The sequence below is a fragment of the Corvus cornix genome, chromosome 11, assembly GCF_000738735.6.
Source record: "Corvus cornix cornix isolate S_Up_H32 chromosome 11, ASM73873v5, whole genome shotgun sequence".
NCBI lineage: Eukaryota > Metazoa > Chordata > Aves > Passeriformes > Corvidae > Corvus > Corvus cornix.
Window position 1 is genome coordinate 10,989,852 of NC_046341.1, and position 26,445 is coordinate 11,016,296.

At 36.5% G+C, this 26,445-nt stretch overlaps 1 protein-coding gene and 1 long non-coding RNA gene across 20 annotated transcripts in view; one reads left to right on the top strand and one right to left on the bottom strand.

Moving 5' to 3' along the window:
- FTO (FTO alpha-ketoglutarate dependent dioxygenase) overlaps window positions 1-2,118 on the bottom strand; it is a 231,995-nt gene extending 229,877 nt beyond the window's left edge. The window contains exon 1 of one of the 4 annotated variants that reach the window (XM_039558183.1): window positions 1,841-2,118. In XM_039558183.1, the coding sequence (XP_039414117.1) occupies window positions 1,841-1,879 (39 nt within the window). In that variant the 5' untranslated portion in view covers window positions 1,880-2,118. The remainder of the gene's footprint in view (window positions 1-1,840) is intronic. The other 3 variants (XM_019284214.3, XM_010396597.4, XM_019284218.2) reach the window with 3 other exon arrangements.
- The window catches only part of LOC104687470, a 51,100-nt gene continuing 26,690 nt past the window's right edge, over window positions 2,036-26,445 (top strand). For 13 of the 16 annotated variants that reach the window (XR_002044884.3, XR_751533.4, XR_751525.4 and 10 more), the window contains exons 1-7: window positions 2,036-2,109; window positions 3,552-3,712; window positions 6,273-6,364; window positions 7,139-7,283; window positions 19,365-19,512; window positions 20,688-20,759; window positions 24,684-24,822. This is a non-coding gene — a long non-coding RNA (uncharacterized LOC104687470). The other 3 variants (XR_002044886.3, XR_751530.4, XR_751536.4) reach the window with 3 other exon arrangements.

Consider the following 26,445-nt stretch of genomic DNA (forward strand, 5'->3'; position numbering starts at 1 on the left):
CAGAGATTACATCTCCAATTAAGCTGTAGAAAATAATCAGCATGAGGATGCTTCCATGGGGAAAAAAAAGCACATGTTCCTTCTAGCATATCCCCCGTTTTCCCACTGCTGCTTTCTCCTTTGGAAGCCATTATTCTAAGATGTTCTACAGGTTCATTTTGCTTCACTTCCAATATACTCGGCTTCTCTCAAGTAGTGCCCAACTTACTACATCCCCTTAGGGCATTCTATGAGTAGTGACACCTTTAAATTCTCTGTAAGAATCTCTTGTTATTTTTCATCCTTCTCCCTGTGTGCACCCACAACATCTAGTCGTGTCTGTAGCAGTACTCTTGTTCTTTACCTCAACCTTTTCTCATGCATTGCTCTTGACACCTCTTCAAGCGCCTTTCCTCCTACCACCTTTGCCAATGTAGTTCACAGCACCAGGCCTTTACCCCCTCACACATATCCTTGAGCAATTATCTTATCAAGGGCAATTACTCTCCTAATGCCAATACATGCAAGACCCATTGAAAAGACAAAGGCCCTTGGATGAACAGCACAAATGTACAGGCTAAAAAAGTATGGGTTGAGGGTTTTTTTGCAAGGTATTTATACTGGATGGGATATCTGCATATGTTTTGACATATATGGAAAGGGCAGAATACAAATGTAACACTGAAATTGCTGTCTTTCAGCAACTTGGGATAGCAGAAAGACTAATTACAAAATGACCGGGTAGTCCTTAAGGAGTTGTTATGAAACTTACTAGTGCAAAGAGGGTCTAAATTTTTCTAGTAAAATACTTAGTTGCAAACTTACATCAGACCTTTTCCCTGCCTCTACTGTGAAATAACTTTTAATACTGAATAGTAAATTAATAGTAATACCAAAACCAGCATGTTCCCTGTTCAGGTGTATGAGATCACCATTTTCAAAGGCATTTTCTAAATTTATAATGGAATTAGCCTTCCTTTCATTAACACCACTAATATCAGCACTATGCTTTCAAACAAGTCACTTACTGCTTCTCAGTACTACTATTTTGTAAACAAAATCAGTAGAAGTACAACAGCCATCAAGAGCTGAAGTCAAATATTGTACAATGTAGTAAAACAAGCCCTTCAAAGGCACTGAAACAGTAAACATTCAGCACTCCTGTTTGCTTCCACAGACAGTGAAATAACATCTTCAATGTAAGCATGTAACAGCATTGCATCTAAACACATGAACAAGAAAAGAAACATTATAAAGTTCGGGCCGTATAAAAGACTTTAAAATGTTTATTTAGATCAGACTTAGTGTTGAGTACTTCTAAATTTAAAAATTAAGGCGCAATTACACAGTGCATCATTTAGTGAAATGATGTTTCGACAAAAGCAAACATATAGTCCTTGCATAATTTTTTTCATATACCACAGAACTCTCTTTTAAATTGAAGTATCTTGCCCAGATGGCACACGCCTTTACCACTAGCTCCTGTTAACGCCGTACAAGGTGCCCCTCATTCAAGGCAGGGGCGATCCGACATTTCCAGGGTAAGCAGACCCCCCTGCCCGGGCAGCCCCGGCGGAGCCCCTGGGGGCGCGGGGCGGTGCTGGGCACACGCGGCCGTGCGGAGCTGCCGCCCCGGCACCCCCGGCTCTGTGACCGCGGCGCCGAGCTCGGGGCCGGGGCTCCTTCGTCTCACAATGAACTTCACGGCGGCCTCGGAGTCCCCTCGCTCGGGGCTCCAGCACTGGAGCTACCAGAGCTCCGGTGAGCTCTGCCCCCACACAGCCCCACGAGCGGCGGAGAGAGGGCTAGCCACGGGCACACTCCTCGGGGCTGCGGGGAGCAGGAAGCAAACGGAAGGTACCTTCAGTTCTTTCTCCCGCTCCCCTGCTCTCCTCTTCATGGTGCCACCTTAGCCGTCCGCCCGGAGCGGAGCAGCTCCCCAGGCACCGCAGACGCCCCGCGCAGCTCCCGCCTGTAGCTGCCGGCCCGCGGTTCCGCGGACAGTGCGCGGCCCCGCCCCGAACTCCAAGTCCCGGCAGGCCCAGGGCGGCCCGGAAGGGGAAGGGGCCGGTTGGCAACAGCGGCAGTTGCTAACGGAGCGCTGAGAGGAGCTTGGGGCTGGCGGGGGCTGTGAGTACGGGGGGAGCTTCTCCTCCTCTTGGCACGGCGCGGGGAGGACGGGGGCGCTGGAGCTGCCCGGGGCTGTGGCGCCGTGTCCTGGAGCGGGCGGCCCCCGGCTGGGGAGGCGAGGAGCGGGGCTGGCGGCTCCCGCGCTGAGGGTGGCGGTTCCAGGCTCGAGAGGCTCCTCGCTCGGTGCCCATGGGAAAAGGCTGGGAGCCTCAGCGTTTGGTTAAAAGTAGCCCTGTAGGCCTGTGTTTTGTACCTGGAAAGGCTGCTGGGCTGAAGCGGGAGCTGAGCCCCTGTGCCCGAGGGCGGGAGCACTGTAGGCGTTCCTTCGTGAGGCAAACTCTGCCTTCCCTGCGACCCTGCCCCTTCCAGCCCTGTCAGTCACCGCCGGGACTGGCGCGGCTGAATCAAAATTTGAGAAGCGCTTGTAAAATACGTTGAAGGTTGTTTCGATTTTTCTGTGTTAAAGTAGGACTTACAGGTCTGAGAGATGTTTCTTCCCTCAGGCAACAGCAGGATGTTGTGATCCTGTCTCCTAATATCTTCCATGTTTTCTCTTTTTTTTTTTTCCTGTCCACATCCCAAAACACACAGCCCTGCAATAGATGATATTTGAAAGATGATATGTGTTTATATTTCTACCAAGTAATAAATGGGATTATTTTAGGTTACAAGCCCAATAAAGTGCAAACGTTTATCTTTTAAGGACTCAATAGAGGGAGAACGTTGTGATAAGCTAAGATAGGTGGGTGGTCCCTCTCACCTCCTTTTCTAAATTCCCTCTACCAGAGGAGTAGGATTTTGTAACAAAAGGATCGTCTTGGCCATGTCTGAGGCTCAAATTCAAAATCCATGTTGAAACAATTAAGTTGTAATTTTTATGATTTCACTACAAATCCCTTCACTGGAAGTCCCTTCTAGCCCCACTGGCTGAGAACTTCTAGAAAAATCATGTAATCCCCATTCAATTTTGCTACTTTTGAATGATATTGGTACAAAAGTACACTTCTGTGAGTTATATAAGAGTCTGAACCTAAAGTATTAGTCTCACTACTGTCTGGCCTTGTATAACAGTACAAAGTCGTGTGCAGGTTTTCTGTAGTAAACTTTCAGATACAGGTGGTGACAGAACCACTTTTGTAAGTAGTGAAGTGTAAAACAGAGTTACAGTTTCTTTAACTTCAGTAACTATTGAAAATTCTTCCTTATACCTAACTTGAAGTTCTTATGGGTTAATCCCAGAGATACACAGAATATTCCTCTATTTGTATATTAAGTTCTTTTGTCTTATTTTTGAGGAGCAGTATGTGCTGAAGTGATTGTAGGGTATCCTTTCTTGGGAATAAAACCTGGTCTTAAGTTTTTGAGGTTGAGGATGCCATGTGGATCTGTCCAGATGCAAATACAAATTTATATCTCTCTTCCTTTGTTATGCTTTTTTTTAGGAAATCCTGCACTCTTAAGTGTACCATCACTTTTGTAGCAGTGTTGCTGTACAATTCTGTCAGATGTAATCGCTTTGGAAATGCTTTCAAAAGTAATATGGAATGCTGTGGAGAAATCTCATGCTTTTAGAAATAACGCTGGAACTGGACTGCAAGGAAAAGTAATTTTGTTTAAGTGTTTGTGATTGACACGGAGATAATATTCAAAGAGGAACTGTAGCATATGTAGCACATGCTTTGATGTTTGAAGCGTCCTCTCTCAAAGCAGCAGCATAAATGGTGGTTATTAGTGATTATTAAAGACATAGGTATGTAACTAATCAGGCAAATAAGTTGCCAAACCAAATTCTAAATCTGTAATTGTATTTGGCCTCCTTAAAACCAGGAGGCATGTTTGTACTATTTCTATCCAAAACCACTGTATCTAATAAAACCAATTAATATGGTTGGGTTTTTTATTTTCTTTTTCTGTGGCCCAGGACAGAAAAGATAGCTGAGTGCTTAATTTCTGTCACTTTGTAATGGAATTGAAACAATTCTTCCTCTTTGTTTTGAAAATTTCAACTTCTAAGTTTTCAGGACACTTTAAAGGTGCTTTATTTTGTCACTTCAAGTCTTGTCATGTTGCCAGTAAACACTGGCTTTGTGTGCATCTCTGCTATGGTATTTTGCTTATAGCTTAAGTATTTCTGTGGTTTTGTTGCAGTCAGTAATGGATTACTGCTGACAAGAGTTTTTTGTTTGTTTATTTGAGTGACAAGCATGTGTTGTTTTGTCTCTGTTTTTAAATGAGTAGATTCCTCTCATACTGAAGATAATAGGTAGATATATCCATAGCAAAGTTTCTTTAGCAAGTAGCAAATAGTGAAAACCAGTAATTTTTGTCTGTGCCTGTTACTATGCTAGAGTTTCTGAAGCCTGATTTTGATAGATCACAATCATTGTGGAGTCGTGCTGATAAAATACTTGTTTAGCTCTTGATGTCTCTTGAAACTTGCCCAAAAAAAGCCCCTGTCATTTTTGATTTGTGAAAGCAAGGACAATCACATTCTAGAAAGACATATAATGGTGGCATCTTCTCCTTGCTACCATTGTGAACCAAATTTAGATGATTCTCTAGAGGTAAAATGTTTCTATTTCCCTTTGATCTCAGTTGCCATAGCCATACTGGTAGAGGGACATATAACAGTAACCACAATAATGAACCTAGACCTGAGTGAAGTCAATGACTGCAGATAGAGCTAATTTAACAAATTACAAAAAGGATTTTTTAGAAGTAATGCAAAAAGAGCGAGGATGCTGAGGAGCTGGATTCCAGTTGATGTGTATTTGTCATTGGTTACCAGTTGTGCCATCGGCTGCGTGGTGTGGACATCAGCATCACAGAGTAGTATTTTCTGTTTCTGTCACTGACAGCATTGAAACTGCAACCATATTGCAAGTCTGCAAGTGGGGATCAGTTCATTTCAATGGTCATGACAAGGAAACATTTGTTCCACATGGAAGAAAAATGTGTTCCTGTTTATTTATAAACAGTGAAGTCTGGAAATAATATTTTATCATAAATTTTAGTGATGAAAAAACCAAAAGATTAAAAGCAAGGCTGACTTGCTGGAAACTAAATTTCCATTAAATCCCTTTTGTTTCTTTAGGACAAAGCCATAAGGAGACTTATTTATGATGGAAGAAAGAGATAGCTTAGGCAGCACTTTTGATTATGATCGAATTAACAGATATTTCATGGGATGTCTGCTGATCATACTGTGTCGCTTCTGCCCTCTGATATAAGGCTCTAGTAGTATCACCGTTGATTTCCTAATGCTTTCCTAGATGTTTTTGTATTGACTAAGGATTTATATCACCCAAAGAGTTTAACAATGGTTTTCGGGGGACTTCATGTCTCTCCTCGTACTGTTGTTTCAGCATTACTTGACTTTGTGACCAACATGTAATTTTCTGCACCAGAAGACAAGAAAGAAACAGCAGTTGTTAACAAGTATGTTCATGTATTACACCAAAACAAATGTAGTACTTTTTCACATTAATACTTTCCTAATCTCACTATGTCATGTAGCTAAGCTTTCTGCTGCTTCAAGATAGAATCGTGTTCAGATTTATGAGAATCATTCATAGGAGAGTCTCTATCTTAAAAAGTAATTGCTTATATGACAGTGATAGAAAGAAGACTAAGAGAATGCCAGGCAACACTGGAATGACTTCATAACCCCTAGCACCTGTTTCAAAGAATTCCATTAAAAATGTGGAAGATGGCGTTACTCACCTACCAGTTGATGCCTTAAGCTTTTACCTCCCTTAAAATGAACAAACAATTTAAAAACCCCCAACTAAAAAAAAAAAACAAACCAAAACAAAACCCACAGGTCCCCTTCCCATGTCCACTTGGGGATGCCTTAGCCCAAAGATTCCTGAAGACAACAGAATTAGAACTTCAGAAAGCTGATTGTACATGTATTAAATACAATTGGAGCTATTGTACAACAAAGGTGTATTTTGTGGATGGATTAAAACTGGCATAAAATTAAACTTGAGAGTTTAGATTGTCCTCTGAGCAATCCAGTTGAGATAGGAGCATTCACAGGTCTATCATTTCAGTGAATCTGCCACAACTTTTTCCTTCATTTTATGTGGTGTATTGTTCATTCTAGTCTCAGTTTAAATAACAGATGAAGAGGAATTTCATTTGAATTTGGTTATCCCTAGATAAACCATGCTTGTTGCAGCTGATCTAACTGTGGGGGACCTGCCTGTGAGACATACAGGTCTAACTCCAGCTGGAATTGAAGGATTACAAGGTTTGTACCAGCTGCTATTTATTACAGCTACAGACTTTGATCAGTGGCTTTAGTTTCTTTCTAAAAATGTTTCTGATGTTGCCACTCACAAAATTAAGTTCAAATACCATTCAAAATCTGGGTTAAATTGTGAAAGATGCTGTGACCCATTCTATGTTCAAGTTGCTTGTTATAACAGCGGAGTTGCTGTGAGATGCTAAAAAGTGGAAATGTCATTGAGCTATAACATTCATCCTTCCAGAGGAAAGAGGAATTTTTTGCTGAATTGAGGACAAGGACAGATCCATTTAACAAAATGGGAACCAAAGTACTATGCAATTCTGCTATGTTACTCAGCTGCTATTAGAATGGAACAACTGGGCTTAGTCTTGTATCTGACTAAATGTAAAGAATTATGAGTTAATCTTTTCAAGCTTCAAGAGAGTTTATGTTAACTTTGGAACAGATTAGAAAGCATCTCTTTGGTATTACTTATTTTTAGATAGTATCTTTGACAGAACCTGGTTACTTGCTAAACTGTTACCTTTGTGTTGTCTAGTATGTAAACAGGTTGCTGTATAATTTTAATTGCTTTTTTTTTAATCTGTAAGAGGAAGGAAGAAGGAAGTGATTGAAATGACAATAAATCTAAAAAAATTAACAGACTCATACAAGTGTAAGGTACAAAATTACTTGGAAAGTTGGGGGGTTCAGTATTTCAGAGTGAGTTTTGACTTTGAACTACATGTTGTTGAATGCATTGAAAGTAATTTAAAGTTGTCTTGGTTTGGGTAGAATCATCAACTGCACAGAATTTAGAAGCTCAGCAAGCTATGTAACAAATCAGTCAAGAAGAACTGGAGGACAGATTTCTTCATGTACATGGTGATCACGTCTTACTCAAGCAGCATGCAAATAAGCAAGAGGAGAAAATGAAAAGGTATGGGGTTAATACTTTTATTTTAGCTTACAGTAGTATTTTTGTCCTTTAAAACATCAACAAATTAAAAATGCTGATTTCTCTGAGTGCTTTTTAAAGCAGTAGCGAAAATCATTCTTTGGAATTAATTTTTGTTTTAATTTCTGGTTGTGTATGTATGTCTTTGTGGTGGACTGTATTAGATTTCCGTATGGAGAGGCACAGCACTGTCTGTCACTTTGGAGCTGGTACCTTGGATTCAGAGCTATGCTGTCAGAGTACAGCAGGTGTTCTGGGAGCTGTAGAAGAGGCTGTAGAAGCTTAATGTTTCATCAGGAATTTCATTCTAGAATCAAAATGGTCTATACAGTAAGATTCCACCCATATTTTTGTGCTTCTCTGGCCGTCAAGAAGTTGACTGTCATCTACCCTTTAGTCTCAAGTTGAGCCAGGGAAGGTTCAGGTTGAACATTAGGAGCAATTTCTTCACGGAAAGGACGATTAACCTTGGAATGGACTGCCCAGGAAGGTGTTTAAGAAAAGACTGCACGTGGCACTCAGTGCCATGGTCTGTTTGACAAGGTGATGTTCAGTCAAAGGTTGGGCTTCATGATCACAGAGGTCTTTTCCAACCTAATTGATTTTGTGATTCTGTGATCGTTAATGTACCCAAGGAACTTCAGGCTTATTATTAAACTTCGTGCTGAGCTGGCAAACCAGTCGGGGCTCAGCAGAACTGTTTGTGGTGCTACTGCTTTGCAGGAGGGCTAATTAATCCAAAAGCACCATGGCTGTGTGCTCCCACTGTGCTGTACTTAATAAAATCACACTGCATCCAAACAAGGTGTGGCTAACAGATTCATAAATGGGCAACTGAAAATATTGTCTCTGTAGATGGGACTATTTCATAATTTTTTTAAGTCCAAAGCATTTTTTCCTTTTGACTCAGTATTCAGTAAGTCAGGAACAAATTGACCAGCATGACATAACTTCCATCTTTTTTGTCAGGCTGTTGTCAAATCTAAGATGGTGGAACACATGAATTGTTTGCTTATTCTAAACAGCATTTCCTGTGTTTCTCTTAGATGACTTACCAAATGAACTCATCATCCACTTAGATAGCATTACATGGAATGTCCAAATTGGAATACCTGAATTAATACTTTATGGCACAGAAAATAAAAAATACAGTGTTTGCCAGTGAAAAAACTTAACTCCTCAAGCTAAATTTCTTTTCCAGCATTCCTTGCCAAAACCCTTTTAACTAGAAGTTTGGAATGAATTTGCAGTAGAAGAACATTGAAAAAACTCCACGTAAACAAAAAACCTGCTTACAGACAAGTAACATTCTGTGACATCCTGAAGTTATTATGGAATTTTTTTTTTGTTTCACTTTTGTTCTTTTAAGTAGAAGCTTCTGTCCACAAGTATACAAAAAATAAAACAAGCCCCTTTAAACAAATGAAGTGTGTCCTTATTTTCAGTTTTCTTTCTGGACCTGCAAAAATAGATTTCCTGTAAACCAGATACAGGTCTCGAAGATGTGCAACCGACTTTGTAAAGTCTTGAACTTGTCTCTCTCATCAAAGCCACCTTGTCTTTCTTTATATGCCAAGTTTTTTGCATTCACTGCTGGGTATGTTTTCTGTTCGTGCATGTTACATCAGCCCCATGTGCCCTCTCTGCCTTTTGTTCTAGCTTACAAATGTTTATCAAAACTAAGGGAAAATCAAAGGTACAACTCTTGAGATACCAAAAGCAAAATTTGTATCCTTTTAAAGACAGATGACAACCATACCCTCTGTATCTAATTATATGCTGCAGCTAACTGTTCCTTCTCTGAAGCACACTGGTATTACTTGCCAAGTATAAAATTGAGTATGGTAATGAGAACTGTTAAGTCTTTTTTCAAAGTACCTTCTTAAATATCTCCACCTATCTATTTTAGCTACTTTAGACATGAAATATATATTTAAATCCTAAAATACTAGAAATTGTATATCATTGGAATGTTGCATATTATTAGCATTCTTTCAATAGTTGAATGTTCTGTGGAGTTGTAGCTTTTATAGTTTGCCCCCCCACATCCCAAACCTGTAACTTTACTTAACAGCATGCAGAGGTTCCTATATAAGGTCATGCGTTAAAAATTACATTTAAGCACCATATGGAGTAAATATGTGTCCTCCCTTTACTAACCTTAAATGATAAGCCTTAGGAAACTGTTATTTGTCAGTGCAATAAAGCAGATTGCTGCACAGTGGTTTCAATTATCTTCAAAGAGTTCTTCACAGGCAGTAATAGTTATATCAAAACCTGAAATTTATTATTCAGGTTCTGTGCTGAAGTCTTCACAGTGATTATGTTCCTTTCAACAGAATGCTTTTTATGCTGACTTTTCACATTCTTTTTCATCTTTTTATTATTTTCCCCAGAATGACCAAGTTAATACAGCTTGTTAATGATAAAAAAAGTCTGAACAGGTTGGTGGCGGCCCCAAGTGGCTGGGTCAGGCCTGGAGCTGGAAGAAAGGATTGAGCATTGGCAAGAAAGAGTTCATGAGCTTGAGAAACAAAACGAGAGCCTCCCCAGAAAACTCCTTTCAGCTGACCAGCAGCTCCAGATTCCAGGCCATAGACCTTGTCCATACAGCTGTGTTCAATCTTTTATTAGCAGTGGTCTCAAAAAAGTGAGAGAGGCTGCTGGTATGCCAGAGCATACAAGGAAAGGTGTAATTCACATTTATTAAAAACAGTGGTTTATATCAGTACCCCTAATAATTGCTTCACTGTAGCAAGTCCATACTCTTTTTTTTCATCAGTGGGCAATGCTAGTACCTGTAGGCAGAAAGATTGTTCTTTCCCCTTGTTCTTGTATTCATTTATAGTAGTCATGATAGCTTGTTTGCCTTTGAAGTCCTTATTATGAGAATCCACAGTAGTCAGGGTTAAACAAAAGTACAGATTTGAAAAGAGAGTAGCTATCAGGCAAGTTTTCTAATAGTTAAAATCATTGGACTTCCTTAGTATAACTTTCTACATGTTAAAGGGTTATAAAAGTAGTGTATGAAAAAGTTTAGTGTTGTCATGTTATAACAAAGTTTCACATCTGTCATTTGTTTGCACATGTTTTTCCTTTTTTAATTTCAAGGTTTGTTCTAGTCTCTTGATACATATGTGCACAGTACTGCAGACTTGAAAAATCTATCACACGTGTGGACTTTGAAAAGTAAATACTACAATGCAGCCATCTATAATGGTGTTTTTACTGTCGAGACTTACTGCTTAAGGCAGTCTCACTCTCAGTCCTTTACTTATTTAGTTAGATTTGGAACTCACACTTTAAAACTTTCGTAGGGACATTTGTAGTAGTTGTACTCAGTTAACTTATACACTGAACTGATAATGTGTTTTAAAAATCCTCAACAAACAGTTACAGCTCTGATTCAAACCTGAGTCATCAGAATTGTCTCCTTAACGTCCAGAAGCTATGGGTCAGGCAGCTGGCCAGTTACACCCTCACACCAGTCTTCATTTTCATTACATTGATTCAGGTATATGAGAACAGAAAAAATTCTCATGGTTTTAGACAGATAAAAAAATGTGTTTGTCCCTACCAATTTGCCTGTAATTTATATGTAGGGCAAGTTTTGACAATTTTAACACACCTATGTTTGTACACTTCATATCATTAATTGGGCAGTTTTGTTCCCAAAATCAGTTTGTTTGGTTTTTATCTTAAAAATGCAGAATGAGGGTAGAAATATAATAAATTTATTCAGGCCCAGGGCTACGAGATAGAAGAGGGTAACTTGGTTCTGGGAATACATATCAAATGTTGATATGACAGAGTGGGAGGACTTATCTTGTAATAAGAGCAGATCCAGTTGTAAGATGTCCTGTGCAGAACTAGGATTGGAACCATATTGATTAAGGCAGAGATTCTTAAGCTGACGAAAGCACGAATAATTTAAAAAAAGGAAAAGTTGTCCACAGAACGTCCTGCTCAGCTAACAGTGTTCAGGAGTTTTGCAGAAGTTCTAGTGTGCCTGTCTGCTTTTTGAGGCCTTGTCCAAACCAGAGGGGATTCTGGTAATTTGAATTTTCTGAATATGCAATTTCTTGAACACATTTTCCTAAGGTGAAAACTTACTAGAAATGTAGTAACCAATACTCAGAACTTGAACACAGTAGTATTGTAATCCATAAGGTCAGAGCATACTTTCTATAATGTTCATTAGCACAGACTATTTCATGTTTTTGTTTTGCATATATTCTTGTCCTGCCCTTTTGATCAGTGATGACAAACCCAACAGACTTGTGTTGGGTATGTGCCCTCTTTTTTTAAAGAAGTGAACACTTAGATTGCTCAGTCAAATCTTGAATCTGAATCTCAAATCATTTTTAATTCAGATCAGAAAATATGCAGGACACTTACCCAAAAATAAGATGGCTGGAAAAATTCAGGAGAGCTTAGCTGTTTCTAAGGTGTGAAGAGACAAAAAAAATCCACAAAGAATAAATACACCTTACTGTATCTGCTTTATGTTTGGCTGCTTTGAAGATACCATAGCCAATTGATCCAAAAGATCTTCGATATAATTATTACAAAATTTTAGGTATAAGTTCATATCAAGCAATTTAATGTTCCTTAGCACCCATGAATAATTTGGAGTCTAGAAACAGTAGAAAACTATTGGCCTTGTATAAGGGTAGATTAGCAAATTAGGTGTAGCTGTGCAGTGCAGCAAAGTCAGGCAAACATGCATGCAGAATGTGTTCATAATAAAGCCTCTATTAGTTGAATCTTTTTTCTTTCTCTCCCTTACTTTTGCAAAAAATACATGCAAAATTCTACAGCTTTGCATGTATTTTCCCCTTTTTGACTGTTTCAGTTTCAGACTGTTACCTTTAACTGTATTAAGAATCTAATGTGGCATGATCCTGCATTCCTTACTTGTTTGATTCCAGTGGAAGTTCTCCGTGCATGAGAAATATGTCATCAGTTCTTTAACTGCCTTTCAAGGGACTGACGACCCCGCTATTATGTGCAAGCATTCTTTTGTGCATCAGTGGTGCTACATAAATAATACATCATAATGTTTGCTGTTAAATTATTCACAGAGTCATAAGTCTCCCCTATTCAGAATTTCCTTTATATCATTTAAATAGGTTAAAGAAGTTGTTATCATAAATTAATTTCTCAGTCTGTGCCTCCAGTGAATTCAGAAAATATTTAAAATATTATTTTCATCGTTTGAAAATGATCTGTTGCGAAGAATTTCTGTGCGTCATTTGTGTATAAACACTCTTCTTCACATGCAGCAAATCGAAACTGAAGATAACATCTAAATTCTATGTCAACTACCATATTTATGTGAAAACTTTTAAGGAGTTTGAAAGTAAAGATGCACTTCAAATTCATCTAAAAAAGTCCTTAAATAAAGTCAGGCTTTAAAAAGTAGTACAGATCCTTATTTATGTTTATCAAATTACTTGTATCCAAACCATGATAAGTTACTGTCTCTGAGTTCATGTTTGAAGTTCTGGAAGTATTTCCTTTACAGTCTATTTCTAGCTTGAAAGCTGATAGAAGATGCATTAGTATTTGAGAGTTACTGTATTTGACTGAAGATACTAGGAAATAAATTGAAAAGTGTCCACCAGTATACATGTAGTGTGTGTTCTATAATTGTGCCATCAGAGTACTTTATGGAAGACTCTTAATCCCCATGTTTTCCATGTATTTTTGATGCTGAATGAACCAGAGCCAGAACTTAAAGGGATACGTACATGATATATTAAGGAGACTTTCATTAGCTTGCTTTCTTGAGAGTCTTGTAACTGCTATCTAGAACAGTCTGTATGAGTTGTTTTATTGCATAAAAAAATAAACAGATTTATAGCTTCTGTGTAATTCTTATTTTTAATCTTTATATTAGCAGAGAAGAAACTGTCAGTTCTGGAATACTGGAAAAAACCTGGACATTTGGGTGACCAATAAGGTCATCTTAGTTCATCTCTGTAGCTTGTCTTTGAGTTTTGGTATTATTAGCAGCTTTTTCTTGTGTTTTGTAAGAAAACACGTGGCTATCATCCTGCTACATAACCATGTAAAGACAGTGCTGAAATTCTTTAGGAACTGAGTGGTGCCAAAAGGACTGGACTTCCGCCAATCTCTTTGCTGTAGCACCATTTGATGTCAGCCTGCAGTTAGGTTACTGTCAACCGGAAAACATTCTTTATTGTGCTACATGTTGAAGAAGTTCTTGTGATTGAAATAACTGTAGTTTCCAATTAGTGAAGCAGCCATAGTTAACCATTAGTCCATCATCAATAAGGAAGGGAGGTACTGGTTATCCTGAGTCCTATATTCACAAAAAATCCAGTAATATTTTAAAGCTGCCTTTGCAGCTTTGCTGCAGTTTCTGTCTAACATAAGAGCTACATAACAGAGTTGAGTTCATATGCAACAGTCCTTGAGATGATTATTGTAATGTGGCTGCAATCAATGTTTTTTTCCATATTTAATTGGATTTTGTTTTGGGATTCTTTAAGGAACTTATAAATCCACCTTAAGGGACAAACTTGGCCTATGGATTATTAGACTGAACACATTTTAAGTACAAAATTTATCTACAATTAGCTTGACTGTTCATAATTAAAAGATGGCCAAAACCACAGCCTTGTGGTTTGATGTCTATGGTACACAGTGTGCAAGGTAAAACATTAATTCTAAATACAATAATTTTGCAAGCAGGTATCTTCAAATAACTTAATAACTCATGGTACTTTCCAAAAACATCTTTAAAGCCATCCCAGACTTCATTTTTGAAACAGGTATTTGCATGTTTATGCTTTTTTTTTGTGTGTGTGTTTTGTTTACTTGATCTTTTAATGAAGAGCTTATTTGCCCATCTGTTTTTAATTCCTTTGGCATTTTTTGCTGCATTGTGACTCGATTTAAATATATTATCACTGTATTATTTAAATCTGTTAGATGTATGTAGATCTATTAGGTAGTAGTGCACATTCATGTTGTATTCTTCTCTGCTTGGGAGTCTGTGTGTCTGTCTTGGCTATTGGTGTATTTGTGGTTGAGAGCAATTAGCTGAAAAGCCTTTTGCCTATTTTGCCAGACAGAGGGCAAGTTTGAGAAGTTTGGTGGTGATATGTATTTTACTTACTTGGTTTTCCACTTTTGAATATGAATGGATAAAGCTTTTGAGCCACTACTCCAGTTAATACAATAGTCAGGACTCCTTAAGAGTAGTCTCAGTACTGTATCCATGTCCTGCTCATATGGAAGCAAAGACAAGATGCAAGGGATGTGGTTTAATTAGACCTCAATTTTATTAGCTTAGCCATCTGGGATTTACTGGCATAAATTTGTACAGTGGAGGTCAAGATCGTTTCTTTGATCATTTCCTTCTGGTGTAAGTTGCTATCAGTGCCCCATTCCCACACAGCTGGTCCTCAGCCTGTTATTGGGACTCCACTCTATATGCTTTTAATCCAAATGATAAGAGGTCTGGAAAAGAGATTGTCTCTTTAGTGTACTTAAGACATTAACCCCAAAAATAATTCTTAGCTTTTTTAAGAGTCACTTTCTCCTAACTTCGTTTTCCATTTCAGACTTTTAAAGCCAGCATGAAGATGAGGTTTAAAGGAAGAATAGAGTTCATGTTCCTTATTTCTGCAGTTGTGATAGAAGGCACAGAGCTAGATCAGTTTGCCCATTAATTCATCTTATTGCCTCCAAAGGGATATTAGCTCCTTTTCTTTTTCTGACTTCTGTTCCAGCTCTACTTCAGTGTGTCCAGGTTCTGTGGCAAATTTTATTACTTTCTGGGCACTAAAAAAAGTACTGATTCAGCTATCTCAGTACAAGTTTAGTCTTACTCATTATTTTGAGGGAAATATTTGTTTAAGTGAAAAATACTAGTTAATTTCTATTAAATCTGTATATAACCCCTATTTTTAAGTAATATCAGAATACTTGGGCAGATGTTCAGGGAGCAGAATATACCTACTTGGGAGGGAGAAGCCTGTGAAGATCATAATTTTCTATTCTACTGGTTTGTGACTTCATTTCTAGAAAAATGATCCTTCCCAACAGAGTCTTCCTCAATTAACTGTGCCTTGCCCACGAAATCTGAAAAGATCTCATTGTCCAACAGCAAGCTCTTTTTCATATGCCTGGATGCAATGGACGTTTCTTAGGCATATTTTATATAAATAAATAAAGAAATTGTGATCAATGTAATGCACTAATAAGTAAGTAATTGTACATGCTTTCTCTAGCTCTTACAGTTGCAAGAATTGAAATGATCCAAATAAAAAGTAATTTTTCACTTCTGAATTTAAGTAATTTGCTCCATAGTAGTAGTATCTAAAACCTGTTTAAATCAAGTACTGTTTCATTCACTGTTGAAAAAATAGTTAATGTTGACTGTCAGAAGCTATGGAGTTTACATCTGTACATCATAAATTTCACTATCATCTGCTCCTTTTTCTACTTAAAAAGAAAAAAAAAAAAGAGCCTGCTTAAAAAAAGAAGGGGGAAAAAAAAGCCTTTGAAGGCATCAGACCCTTTTGTTTGATGTGTGGAACAAGATTAATAAAAACGTGCCACTACATTAGCTTTTAAATAGCTAGCATGAGACAGTGCTGCTGTCTATACTCACCACAACTTTAATTTCTGTAGATAACATGTTTCAGACACATGATAGTTTTAGCATTGAGTTAGGCCTGTTTCTTGGGGAAGATCTCGGATTTGTGACTGTGTTTATCTTCTGTGCAAGGACAATTAACTGGGCAATGCCAAAACACAAAAGCATTTGATATTTTGAAGAATAAAAGGAAAGTATTTCATGTAGTCAGCTGGTTTACAGATGTGTAAGCTTAGTAGTCCATTCTCTTGCTGCAGTGTAGCATTGTGACAGTAATCCAATATGTCTAAAATAGAAAAATATTGGAAGAGAAGTTACCTTTTCAAATGTTAAAGATTTATTTGGCTTTTATAATAATTTATATTAATACAAATCCTCCTCAAATCTTGTAATCTTAGAATTGTAAGAATATCTACATAGGTATTATGTGATTTTTGTGTAGGTAACACACACCTGCAGCATGTTGGAATACAAGCCTTCAGGTGCTATAAGTTGCTGAGTCACTTCTTTTTAGCAGTATTTGATATGTTTAAACTATAAGAGGAAATTCCATAAAATGGTATTCTACTGACACTAAATACTTCAGATGGTGGAAAAGTGAATAGAAAACAAACAATCACTTTAAGTATAGAATGGGGTTTTTTTCTGTCAATAATCAAAGATTCTGATGTAGCATTTGAAGCTGCTGTATCATCATGTTTATTTACCTACACTGTGTAATATGAAATATAGAAGAAGAAATTAATTTGGGTATTACACACTAAGTCTTCTCCCAAATGCATTGTAGGAAGCTGATTTGCAAAAGAGTTCAACTTTTCAAAACAAAACTAATATGATAATTCATTTTGTATTTTTAAGCTCATTATGTATTTCTTTTTAAATTTGAAGACTAAACATTCAGGACAATGTGGAAATTATCAAGGTCTGTAAACAGCTGGTTGAGAAGAGCAGTGTTCCTTCAGCAATGGAAGGAAAATTTCTCCAGTTTCAAGAGAGATTTGGAATTTGGTTAGTACATTTATATGTTCTCATCATGTAAGCCTTTCTAAATGAAAAAAAAAATACACAGTTCTTGATGTTGAGTCAATAATGAGTACATGATGATGAACCACATATTACATTTCTCTTGAGCTGCTCCAAACAGAGTAAGGATTTTTAGTCTTAAATTTTGGGTTTTTTCAGAAGGGTCTAGGAGGTCTTAGTGATTTCATCTGCAGAGTGATCCCAGGCAGATTGTAAGAATGAACTGAGTTGTCTGGCTACTGAAGGAGACTCCTGATGATTTAAAGAGAGAGCTTTGGCTTAAATATACTGATTTCCGAAAAAAGGGGTACCAGACCCCCCTCACTTTATCGGTCTTTGATAAAGCTGGGGAGGTTTGGCTGGTTTTGAGTATATATTTGATCTCATTGGTAAATTTATTTGCTTCAGTTATAAACTGAGTATTCAGCGTGTTTTAAGTTATAATATGAAATATGTTAGTCTGTGGAACTACAGATTAAAATACTGAAGAGAGTCAGTTCCCTTGAATGATTGGTACAACTGCACAACTGCAGTGTAGAGACGTTGGTGTTAATTTGTGCAGTACTTATATAACCATTTTCTTTAAATGAGTTATTTCGAACTGACAACAAGTTCAAGACATGTTTCCCAAAGAAATAAAATTCCAGACTAGAAATATTCAATGAAAATCATCATCCTGATTATTGTCATGACCTCAGTCTTGGGATACTCCAGGGACAGCAAGCTAGAAACAGTTTATGTATAAGGGGGAAAAAAAGGCTGATGGAATACTCAGATGTAGAAGATGATCCAGGTAAAGAATGCATTTTAGAAAAATACAAAAATAATGAGGTTGTAGTCATGGTCCCCTTAAAATTAATGTGGAAAGCTAATCCAAAATGGTCAGGAGAGTAGCAGAGACACTGAAGGAATAGAATCAAGTGGAAGCAAGGAGACTTTTCAGGTGGAAGCTTTTTGTGTTTTTAATGAGACGTTCGGTAGAAAAAATGCTATTGATGGATTTGGTTTCATTTCTTTTGGAAATTAAGGAAAGAGACAAGGATGAAATCTATGAAAGGAGCTTTGCCAAGGTGTTTAGTTAGTTAGTTAATTTGTTTGTTTTTCTTCGTATATTGTGTGTTGAAATGGAAGAGAACTGCAGGTAAAAAATTGAAGCTAAGAGATGAGAAAGAAAAAATGAGTTCTCTTGGACAGTTGGAAGGGTTATAGACTTTAAGGATTGTGATTTTGATAAGAAAGAAAATGAAATATGGAGAGAATTAAGACTGTAAAAAATATTTCTAAGGTGTAATTCTTTGAAGTTATTGCAATAGAGTTCACAGATACAGGACAGAGCAAGAGGAGCACTGAAGAAAGATTGTTAAATATTGATGAACAATACACTCTATTCACTCTGTGAAATAAGACTAACTGCTAATGTTGTTTATTCTCCATGATATTTTCCAACTCAGAAACGAGATATGAAAGGTTGAAGATCAAGTTGGTGGCTTATACTCAATGGGGTTTTATTTGTTTCTTGTATATTCAGATGCAACTGAACCTAAACAATTCGTACAGGATTCAGATTCAGCTTCTCTATTCAACTACTTTGTAGGAAATAGTATATTGAAAAAGCTGAAGCTAACTTTATCCTGTATTATCTATACTCATATATATTTTCATAATCATTTCATAATCATAGCATAAATTTTCATACAATCATTTTATTAAACAGATGATTGGCTTGTGGGCTCTGTTGTTTCAAGTCATACTTTGAATGTGATTTACATTGAAATTCTTAATGAATGAGGCTTTATGAAAGCATTTGTGGAATGTAGCCACTATAGAATTAACTAATATTCTGAAAATAGAGGTTCTGTCAGCATCCTTCATTTAGTATTAAAATTGGTTAAGTGTGCCTTAATATAATCCATTTAAATAAATGAAAACGTAAAAGAAATCAGAAGTCCCTCTTTAAAGTACTACTAGTAGGAAGATAGAACTGAGTGTATTAGGATTATGAAACAATTACATATCTACAATTAAGGGTTAACAGAGCTGTGGCAAGTTCTGTGATTACCATAACTGTGGTCAACATTCATTTTTGCTTGCTGCTGCAGTGTTTTTTGGTCAGCATGTCTAACCACTATAACCACAGCAAAATCTTTTAATTGCTTAACAGATGTATTTCTTGGTCGTTTTCATCATGACTGAACTGAGGGTTTAATGTTCCTGAGAGCACCAAGAGTGCCACCTTCCCCCGGCCGTGCATTGAGTTACTTGGATCAAGAGTGTCTCCTGTTGACCACATTGAGAATATATACACTAAATACTGCCAGAAGAGACCACTGTTGGAATATGCAGCATTGTAAGATTCTACTAGGTGTGATTTATTTTATTTTTTTCTGGATATTCTTTCCTTTCCATAGAGCCTAAAGAACTCGAAGACCAGCCATGATGCTTTGTTAGCAAAAGGCGATGAACTGAACGGACAGCTTAAAGAGGAGCGGCTAAAGTGGTTCCATCTTCAAAAAAAAAATGCAATCAGTAACTATTTCAAGCAGAGGGACAGAAGAGGTGAGGTTGTGGTCAAGAGCTAAAGTCTTTTACTTTAGTTGTACATGTAGATAAGGGAAAAAGAAGTGTTGGTATACCTTTTAATGGAGGAGATATGGATAGACCTTTCAAACATATGTAGAAGACTGACCTGGTACTATATATATTTTTATCCTATTCAAAAGAAAGACTCCTGACCGAAATGCTGTTTGCATTCCATAGAATTATGAACCACACCTGGTCCCTGTGCCATGTTGTCCAAACACCAGTGTTGGCACAATATTTGAGGTTAAAGCATGAGATATCATGTCAGTTGTGATACTAAGCAAGTGGTTTATTAATAGAAAAAGAATTATAATACTTGGCTTATTGATCATGTATTGCTAGTTTTCAGTATTCATTGAACCTGATTTAATTAGAGTACAGTGTTGCATCTTACTGAGCAGTTCAAATCAGTCACTCCTGTTTCTTTGGCTAGTGACTCCCAGAGACTTCTGTCATCACTAACAAGTTGTCCAGATACAGGGCTAAAAATCAAATGGTTTCTTCCCCATTTTCTTCAGTGTATGAGGAATAAGAGTGTGCAAATTTACTTGGTTTTTCTTGCATTTTGTAGCAACTTGTATTTAGTTTTGCCACCTGCTTTACCTTTTGTAAATGTGTTTTACATGAACCAAGTTTACCAAGGTTACCGCATAGATATTTCCTCCAAACCTTTAAGGTGTTGTAATGCATAGAGCAGATATTCTCAGTTTAAGTATCTCATGTCTTTAAAACCATATCCTGCTTTAGTGAGTGTTTTGGAAGCAAGGGTATGTTGTTTCTATAATGTCAATAAAAATATTTTCTATGCAAAAGCCATACACTAGCTAATACTGATATTCATTTACTAAAAGGAAAGTTAAAAATGTAGTGCTCCAGGTTTTTATATTGTTTTGCATAAGACAGAATGTGAATAGATCCTGTTGATCAACTGCAACATGCTAGTGTCAGCTTCATATAAACAGCATGAAAAAGACTGAGCCAAATGTAAATCCATGTGGATTTATCTTCTTATGAAACTTCTAAGACAGTTGTATTAAAAGAACAAATAATAGCCTGACATTGCCTAAAAATTATTTGCTGTTTCTGCTCACACATTCATTGTAATTTCCTCTTGTGCTGTGCATTACTTGAAACTTCCCTCTTCATTTTAGTTACAGGAAGGAATAAACAATTCAGAAAAAGAGAATGAATTCTTGAAAAAAAACTACGATAAGCTGCATGAGGTAAGCTTGGGTTTCTGGATACAGAAAATTTGATTCCAGTCCTTTTTTAATAGACCTTTATATACTGTGTGCTGTAGTGTGTGTATACGTGTTTTGTGGTTTTGCACACGTGTAAGTACGTTCATGCTGCAGTTCATTGTATGACTGTATAAGGAAACTTTCATGGGGCTCTGCTGTATTTCATAGGCCCTGTTGAAACAGACTGGTTTCCATACTTGTTCTAATCCTCTTGAAATAGTAGATTGCTTCTATAAAAATGTAATTAAAAATAAGTAGGAATCACTTTATTTCAAACATAAATTCAAAAAGCTCTTATTTTAATTTCTAGTAGATTTTTTTGGGGTTATTGAAAGAAGAGTGTGTTTCGGTAGACATATATTCCTTCGGTTTTTTCTTGCATTTGGGTTTTTGGTTTTGGTTTTTTGAAAAAAGTGGTATTTGAACATTTGTGTAAGTTCTTCTAGCACGTCTCAATGAACTTACATAAAGTCTGATCTTTGACAGCTTCTCCAATGTTTATTTTTGGGGGGTGGTTTGGTTGTTGTGGTAATAGCTACTGTTTCACTTCTGATTCTGCTTGCAATTTATGTGTAGGTTCACATGAGTTTTTACAAAGGTTCCTATACATAATAAGATGTATAAGTTTTATGAGCAGTGCTTAAAAAGAAAATGAAAATACCTTGTTACGATATGATTCAGAAATTCTCTGGTACAGAGAAGAAGTAATTATAGTTAGTTGCCACAAGCACATTAAAGGAAAAAATGACCTTCAAATGAACTTTTCCTTTATTGTGAACCTGTGTTGTCTTTTACACTGAAGAGGGTTAGAAAATAAGACACATGTCCTAGAGCTAATAATTGCAGCAAGTACATCTTGAAGTCTTTTCTTGTATCCAAGTTATTTCTTCTCTTAAAATGTGTTTGGCTTGTCAGTATGATATCTATCAAAGAATACCAATGACTAAGCATAATGTGAGTGATACCAAATTTTGTTCATATTATTCTTACGGCATTTGTCATAATTTTTGTACAGTCTACGGTGAACTTAAAAATTATAGTAATAAAAAACTGTGAGAACAAAGAGCTTAAGTTTTTTTTTTTTTTTACTTAGGACATGCAACAGTTGTATAATCACAATATTTAGAGTTTCATATGGTGAAGTTGGTCACTTGTCTCTCACTTAAGTTACTTGCTGTAGATTTCTCCAAAATTCAGTCATGTCATAAATATTTCTTATTATGTTTTTGTTTATTCTCCATCATTATTCAGAGAAATAATTCTTATGAAGAAATCAACTTAACAGTCTTGGCTTGAAATTTTCTGTTCTACTTAAAAACATAATGGGATGACTTAAAAAGATATTTAACTAGAGAAATTGAAATAAGTTTCCATTATAGCACAGTAATCTATAATGTGATGTTTCTTTTACTAAAATGATCTGTCTTTTCATATATTCTCATTTAAACATTGATTCATGTTTCATCATTCCATGTTACTGTATAGGTAACAGTTAGAAAGAGAAGTATTAAATAACCACCATTTGCTGGCCAGCTTTTTTGGTTGCCTATTCGAGCAATGCAACTTTACTACAGCTTATGTATGCTAGCAGTGGGTAGGCCAGTGTCCACAGGTGCCTGGAGGCAAAGGTGCATAAACCCATTCTTTGCTAAAGTTATTTTTGGGACATTTATTTGATGTTGATGGGAATTTTGCCAAAGCCAAGACTGCCGAACTGTTTGCAAAGAACAAGTATGAATTTGTCCGTTGACTCTTATTATTTAGTCATTAGTATTTAGTATCCAAGAAAACAATTCGTTTGTATAAAAGGTTTGGAGGAATTGTTTTCATATGACCTTGTAATGCAAATCTAGCAATTCTTAAACTCCTTCCAAAGGAAATGGTGCCAGATGTGGTTGACCATTATAGTTACACAGATGGCTCTAACTCCAGTGAAATACAGTAAATATGAAAGAAATTCCACATGAATTCAAGTAAAAGTAACCTTAAAACTCGAAAGAAGAAAGCAACACACGTGGACTCAATTCAAACTGACATAAACATTAGCATTATATGGGCTTGGATAAAACCTGTCTTCTAAAATGTTCTTCATTTAAACATCTAAATTCATAACGACCATCATAGTAATGCTTAATGATTTTTCTCCCAGGACAGTCTTCTGAAAAACTGAAATAATACCTGGCTGCATCCTTATGTGAAGTAATTTTACCTAAAGCTGATGAACTCACATACAACTGGGTGTTGTCATTCAAACTTGAAAACATTTTCAGAAGTGTGAAAACTGACAGTATTTCTTTTTTTTGAAGAGATTTATGCTTTCCTTCTAGTAGCCAATCAAACTTTAAGCATTAAAGAACGCACTGTCTCTTCTGTACCTTTGCAATACTGTGGAATGGTAGTGGTTTCAGTGCATTATACTGCCTGCATATTATCTTCAAAATTATAGGAGAGTGGTGCATTTATTACTGCAGGACTTAGAAGCTTTGTCTAAGTTCATGCATGCTGTAAACAGTCACACTACAAGATGCTCTATGACTAGAGAACTGTGTACATAGGTTAGCTATAATATGAGAATAAGACAAAATACAGGGAAATACAACTTCTTAATGAAAAATACATATCAGGAATATAAACCCTATATACTTTAGGGTTTTCAGTTCATGCTATAGTATTTTATTTCTTTAATCTTAGAGCCATTCTTCAACTATATGCAAGATAAATGCATTTACAGGTACTCAGAACTCTTTCAGTCAGCATGTAGAGTCTGTGAACCTATGTGGGCTATCCCTGCTGCAGCATTTCTGTCTCCTCTCTTTTTCTGGTCAAGGCTTGTTACGTAGATCTCTTGAAGAGATAGGTGGGTAAATAGATAGATATCAGAACATTTTTAGTACATTTTTCTATGTAAAATATAGAATTTGTTAGCTGATGAGCTTCACCAAAGTAAAGAGTTGAGGAACTGACTTTTTTAGTTTACGAAACCCTACAATTACTGATTTTTCAGAGTACAAAAGTGAATAAACCAGTTTGTGCTTGGTTAAGATTGACCTTTTTTCAGTAAATAAGAATGCAAGTATTGAAAAATAGTAATATGAAGACTATAGTGTCTAATTTATATGAAAACTCATTGCATTGCTTTGTCTTTTTGCCTACTGAGAATTACACTGTAAATTATATAATGTATTTAATTTTGTTTTCATCTGAGTAACACTTTTTGTTGTGGTTTCAACAGTTCTAATTCTGTGTCCATGCAATCCTTATTGCACATAGATTGGTAGTTTACAAGTAAATAATGTGTTACAGGCAAAATAGTTATTCTAATTTCTTGGCCCATCTCTGGTTTTTATTTCTTAAAGTAGGAGAAAGATTACTTTAAATGTGCTTCTTAATCAGTATCAGAATTGTTGTTTTACAGTATGAGAAAACTGTTGTCACTTTGTGGTCAACATTTTTCTTTGAACAGGCAACTGACTTTATGCTCTGCATGTTTCACAGATTTAAAAGAAATCAGGTGGATCATCCTAGTTCTCTACATTAAGAGGTTTTGTATGCGGAAAGAATGGTTTTGTTAGTTGTCAGTTGCTGAGGTTTGGAGTTGTGGATTACTCTGGGATATGCATCTGAATTCCTTTTCTAGTCCCACAAATGTTGCATGCTGCCAACTTTTTGACTTTGGAGCTCTAAATTAAGGCCAGTTCCTTTGCTCATCCCACAAACTCTTTCATGTTTTTTAACCGCAGCCTGAGAAAGGCGCCTTGGTTTCAACAGCAGCAGACCAGCATGTGTTTACTTAATTCCTAAGACATGATGACAGTGGTCTCTGTGCCACTAAAAGCTTTTTTCTTTATTATTTTCTGTTGAAGCTGCTTTCTAAAAGTTTTTCACATGCCATATGTTTTATTACAGTGTCTTCTGTATGACCCATGAACAGCAATGGAAATCAAAGGAACAGCAACTGAAACGCAAATTGCTAAACTAGAGATGGCTATCAAATCCGATTTAGCAGACAAAAATGCAATCCTTGACAAGATCAAAGTAGAAAGAGGTATTTTTCTGAAAAAATTTAATATTTTCTCAAGATGTGAGGTCATACCTATGTTGAAGTTAAGGAATATTGCCCAGAAAAGTTTCATTTCTATTGCTGGTGATTTCAAAGCTGCCTTTTAAGTGAACATTTGTACAATATGCTAAGGTTATGACTAGCTATTAAGTACAAAAATTGACCAAATACAGATTATATGCTGAATGAGGCTTATATTTTTTCAGCTGCGTTTATTCTTCTTCTGTTGGATTAATACTTATTCTTTATTCAGTATTTCTTCTCTACATTGAAAGCTCTAATGGAAAAGAGGTCCCTCTGACAGTGTCTCTCAAATTATAATCCACTATTCTATTTACTGTGCAAGGTTACATGAAGCCTATACAGGCCCTTGGCCATGTTTAATTGTCGTTCAACTTCATTAATCCAGAAATTTTTAATCTTTTCAGTATACACTGATTTTTATTTACAGCTGTGTACATTTACAATAATACCTTTTTCTTCTAAGCTACTGAATAGATTATTTCATATGTGTTTTTCCCATGCTGTAGAGCAACTTCTCAGTGAATATTTAAGACTGCAATCTCTTTTTGTATCTCAACACTGTGATACATACTGTGGCAATATATAAAGTATACAAAAGAAGAGCACAGGCAGAAAGTAACCTGAATATTTTTAGACTTGATTCTTCAAATGTATATTTTTAAAAAGGTGTATTTCTGTGAACAATCTAATGGAACGAAGTGGGCCAACTTGTTGTGAATAATTCTTATAAGCATGGCTTCAGTTCATCATGTGCTTACCATTAAGATTCTGAGTAGCTTTATTGACATCTAATACTAAATTGAATATTTAAACATTTTCTTTGACCACAGCAAGTGTTTGCACAATTGGCCTTAAGTGATACTAAAATAAATAAAAATACATTATGCTACATTAATATTATGACATATTGACAGTTGTTACTGACAGCTTTATTATGTAATGCTAAATTTAAAATTATATTCAGAGCATGAAAATATCACAGGTTGTACTATTATTTGGTTAAGCTGAATGTGGAAAATTAGGCAATGTTTTCTATCTTCTGTCCTTCCTATGGGCGTAATGTTTAAGTGCCAGTCTTTGCCTTCCCCAGATTAGCACTTAATAGCTTCTTGTACTCTTAACTGTATCACCAGGGTACTACACTTTCAATTGCTAGTGAGTAGAGTTGCTGCAGCTTGAGTAGATATTCTAATACGCTTCAAGGCCTGTGTATCTAGGATTTGATTACAGCTTCTTATCATTGCTACTGCAGAAGTACTCAGAGAATCACAGAATGGTTCAGGTTGGAAGGTGGGATTATCTCACAGAATCACAGAATCATAGAACATTCTGAGTTGGAAGGGACCCACAGGGATCATGGAAGTCCAGCTTCTGGCCCTGCACATTTTGCTCTTGTTTGGATGGAGTTTGTTTTGCCTTCCCACTAAAAATTACCAATGTATAGCTGGGGGAAGTAATGAATGAATGGAATAACTTAAGAATATAGCTAAGCAGGTATTGTGAACAAGTGGTTTGGCCACTTAAAGAAACACTATCAAAGGTTTTGGCAAAAGCAGGGTTTAATACAAATTTGTGAAAACATGA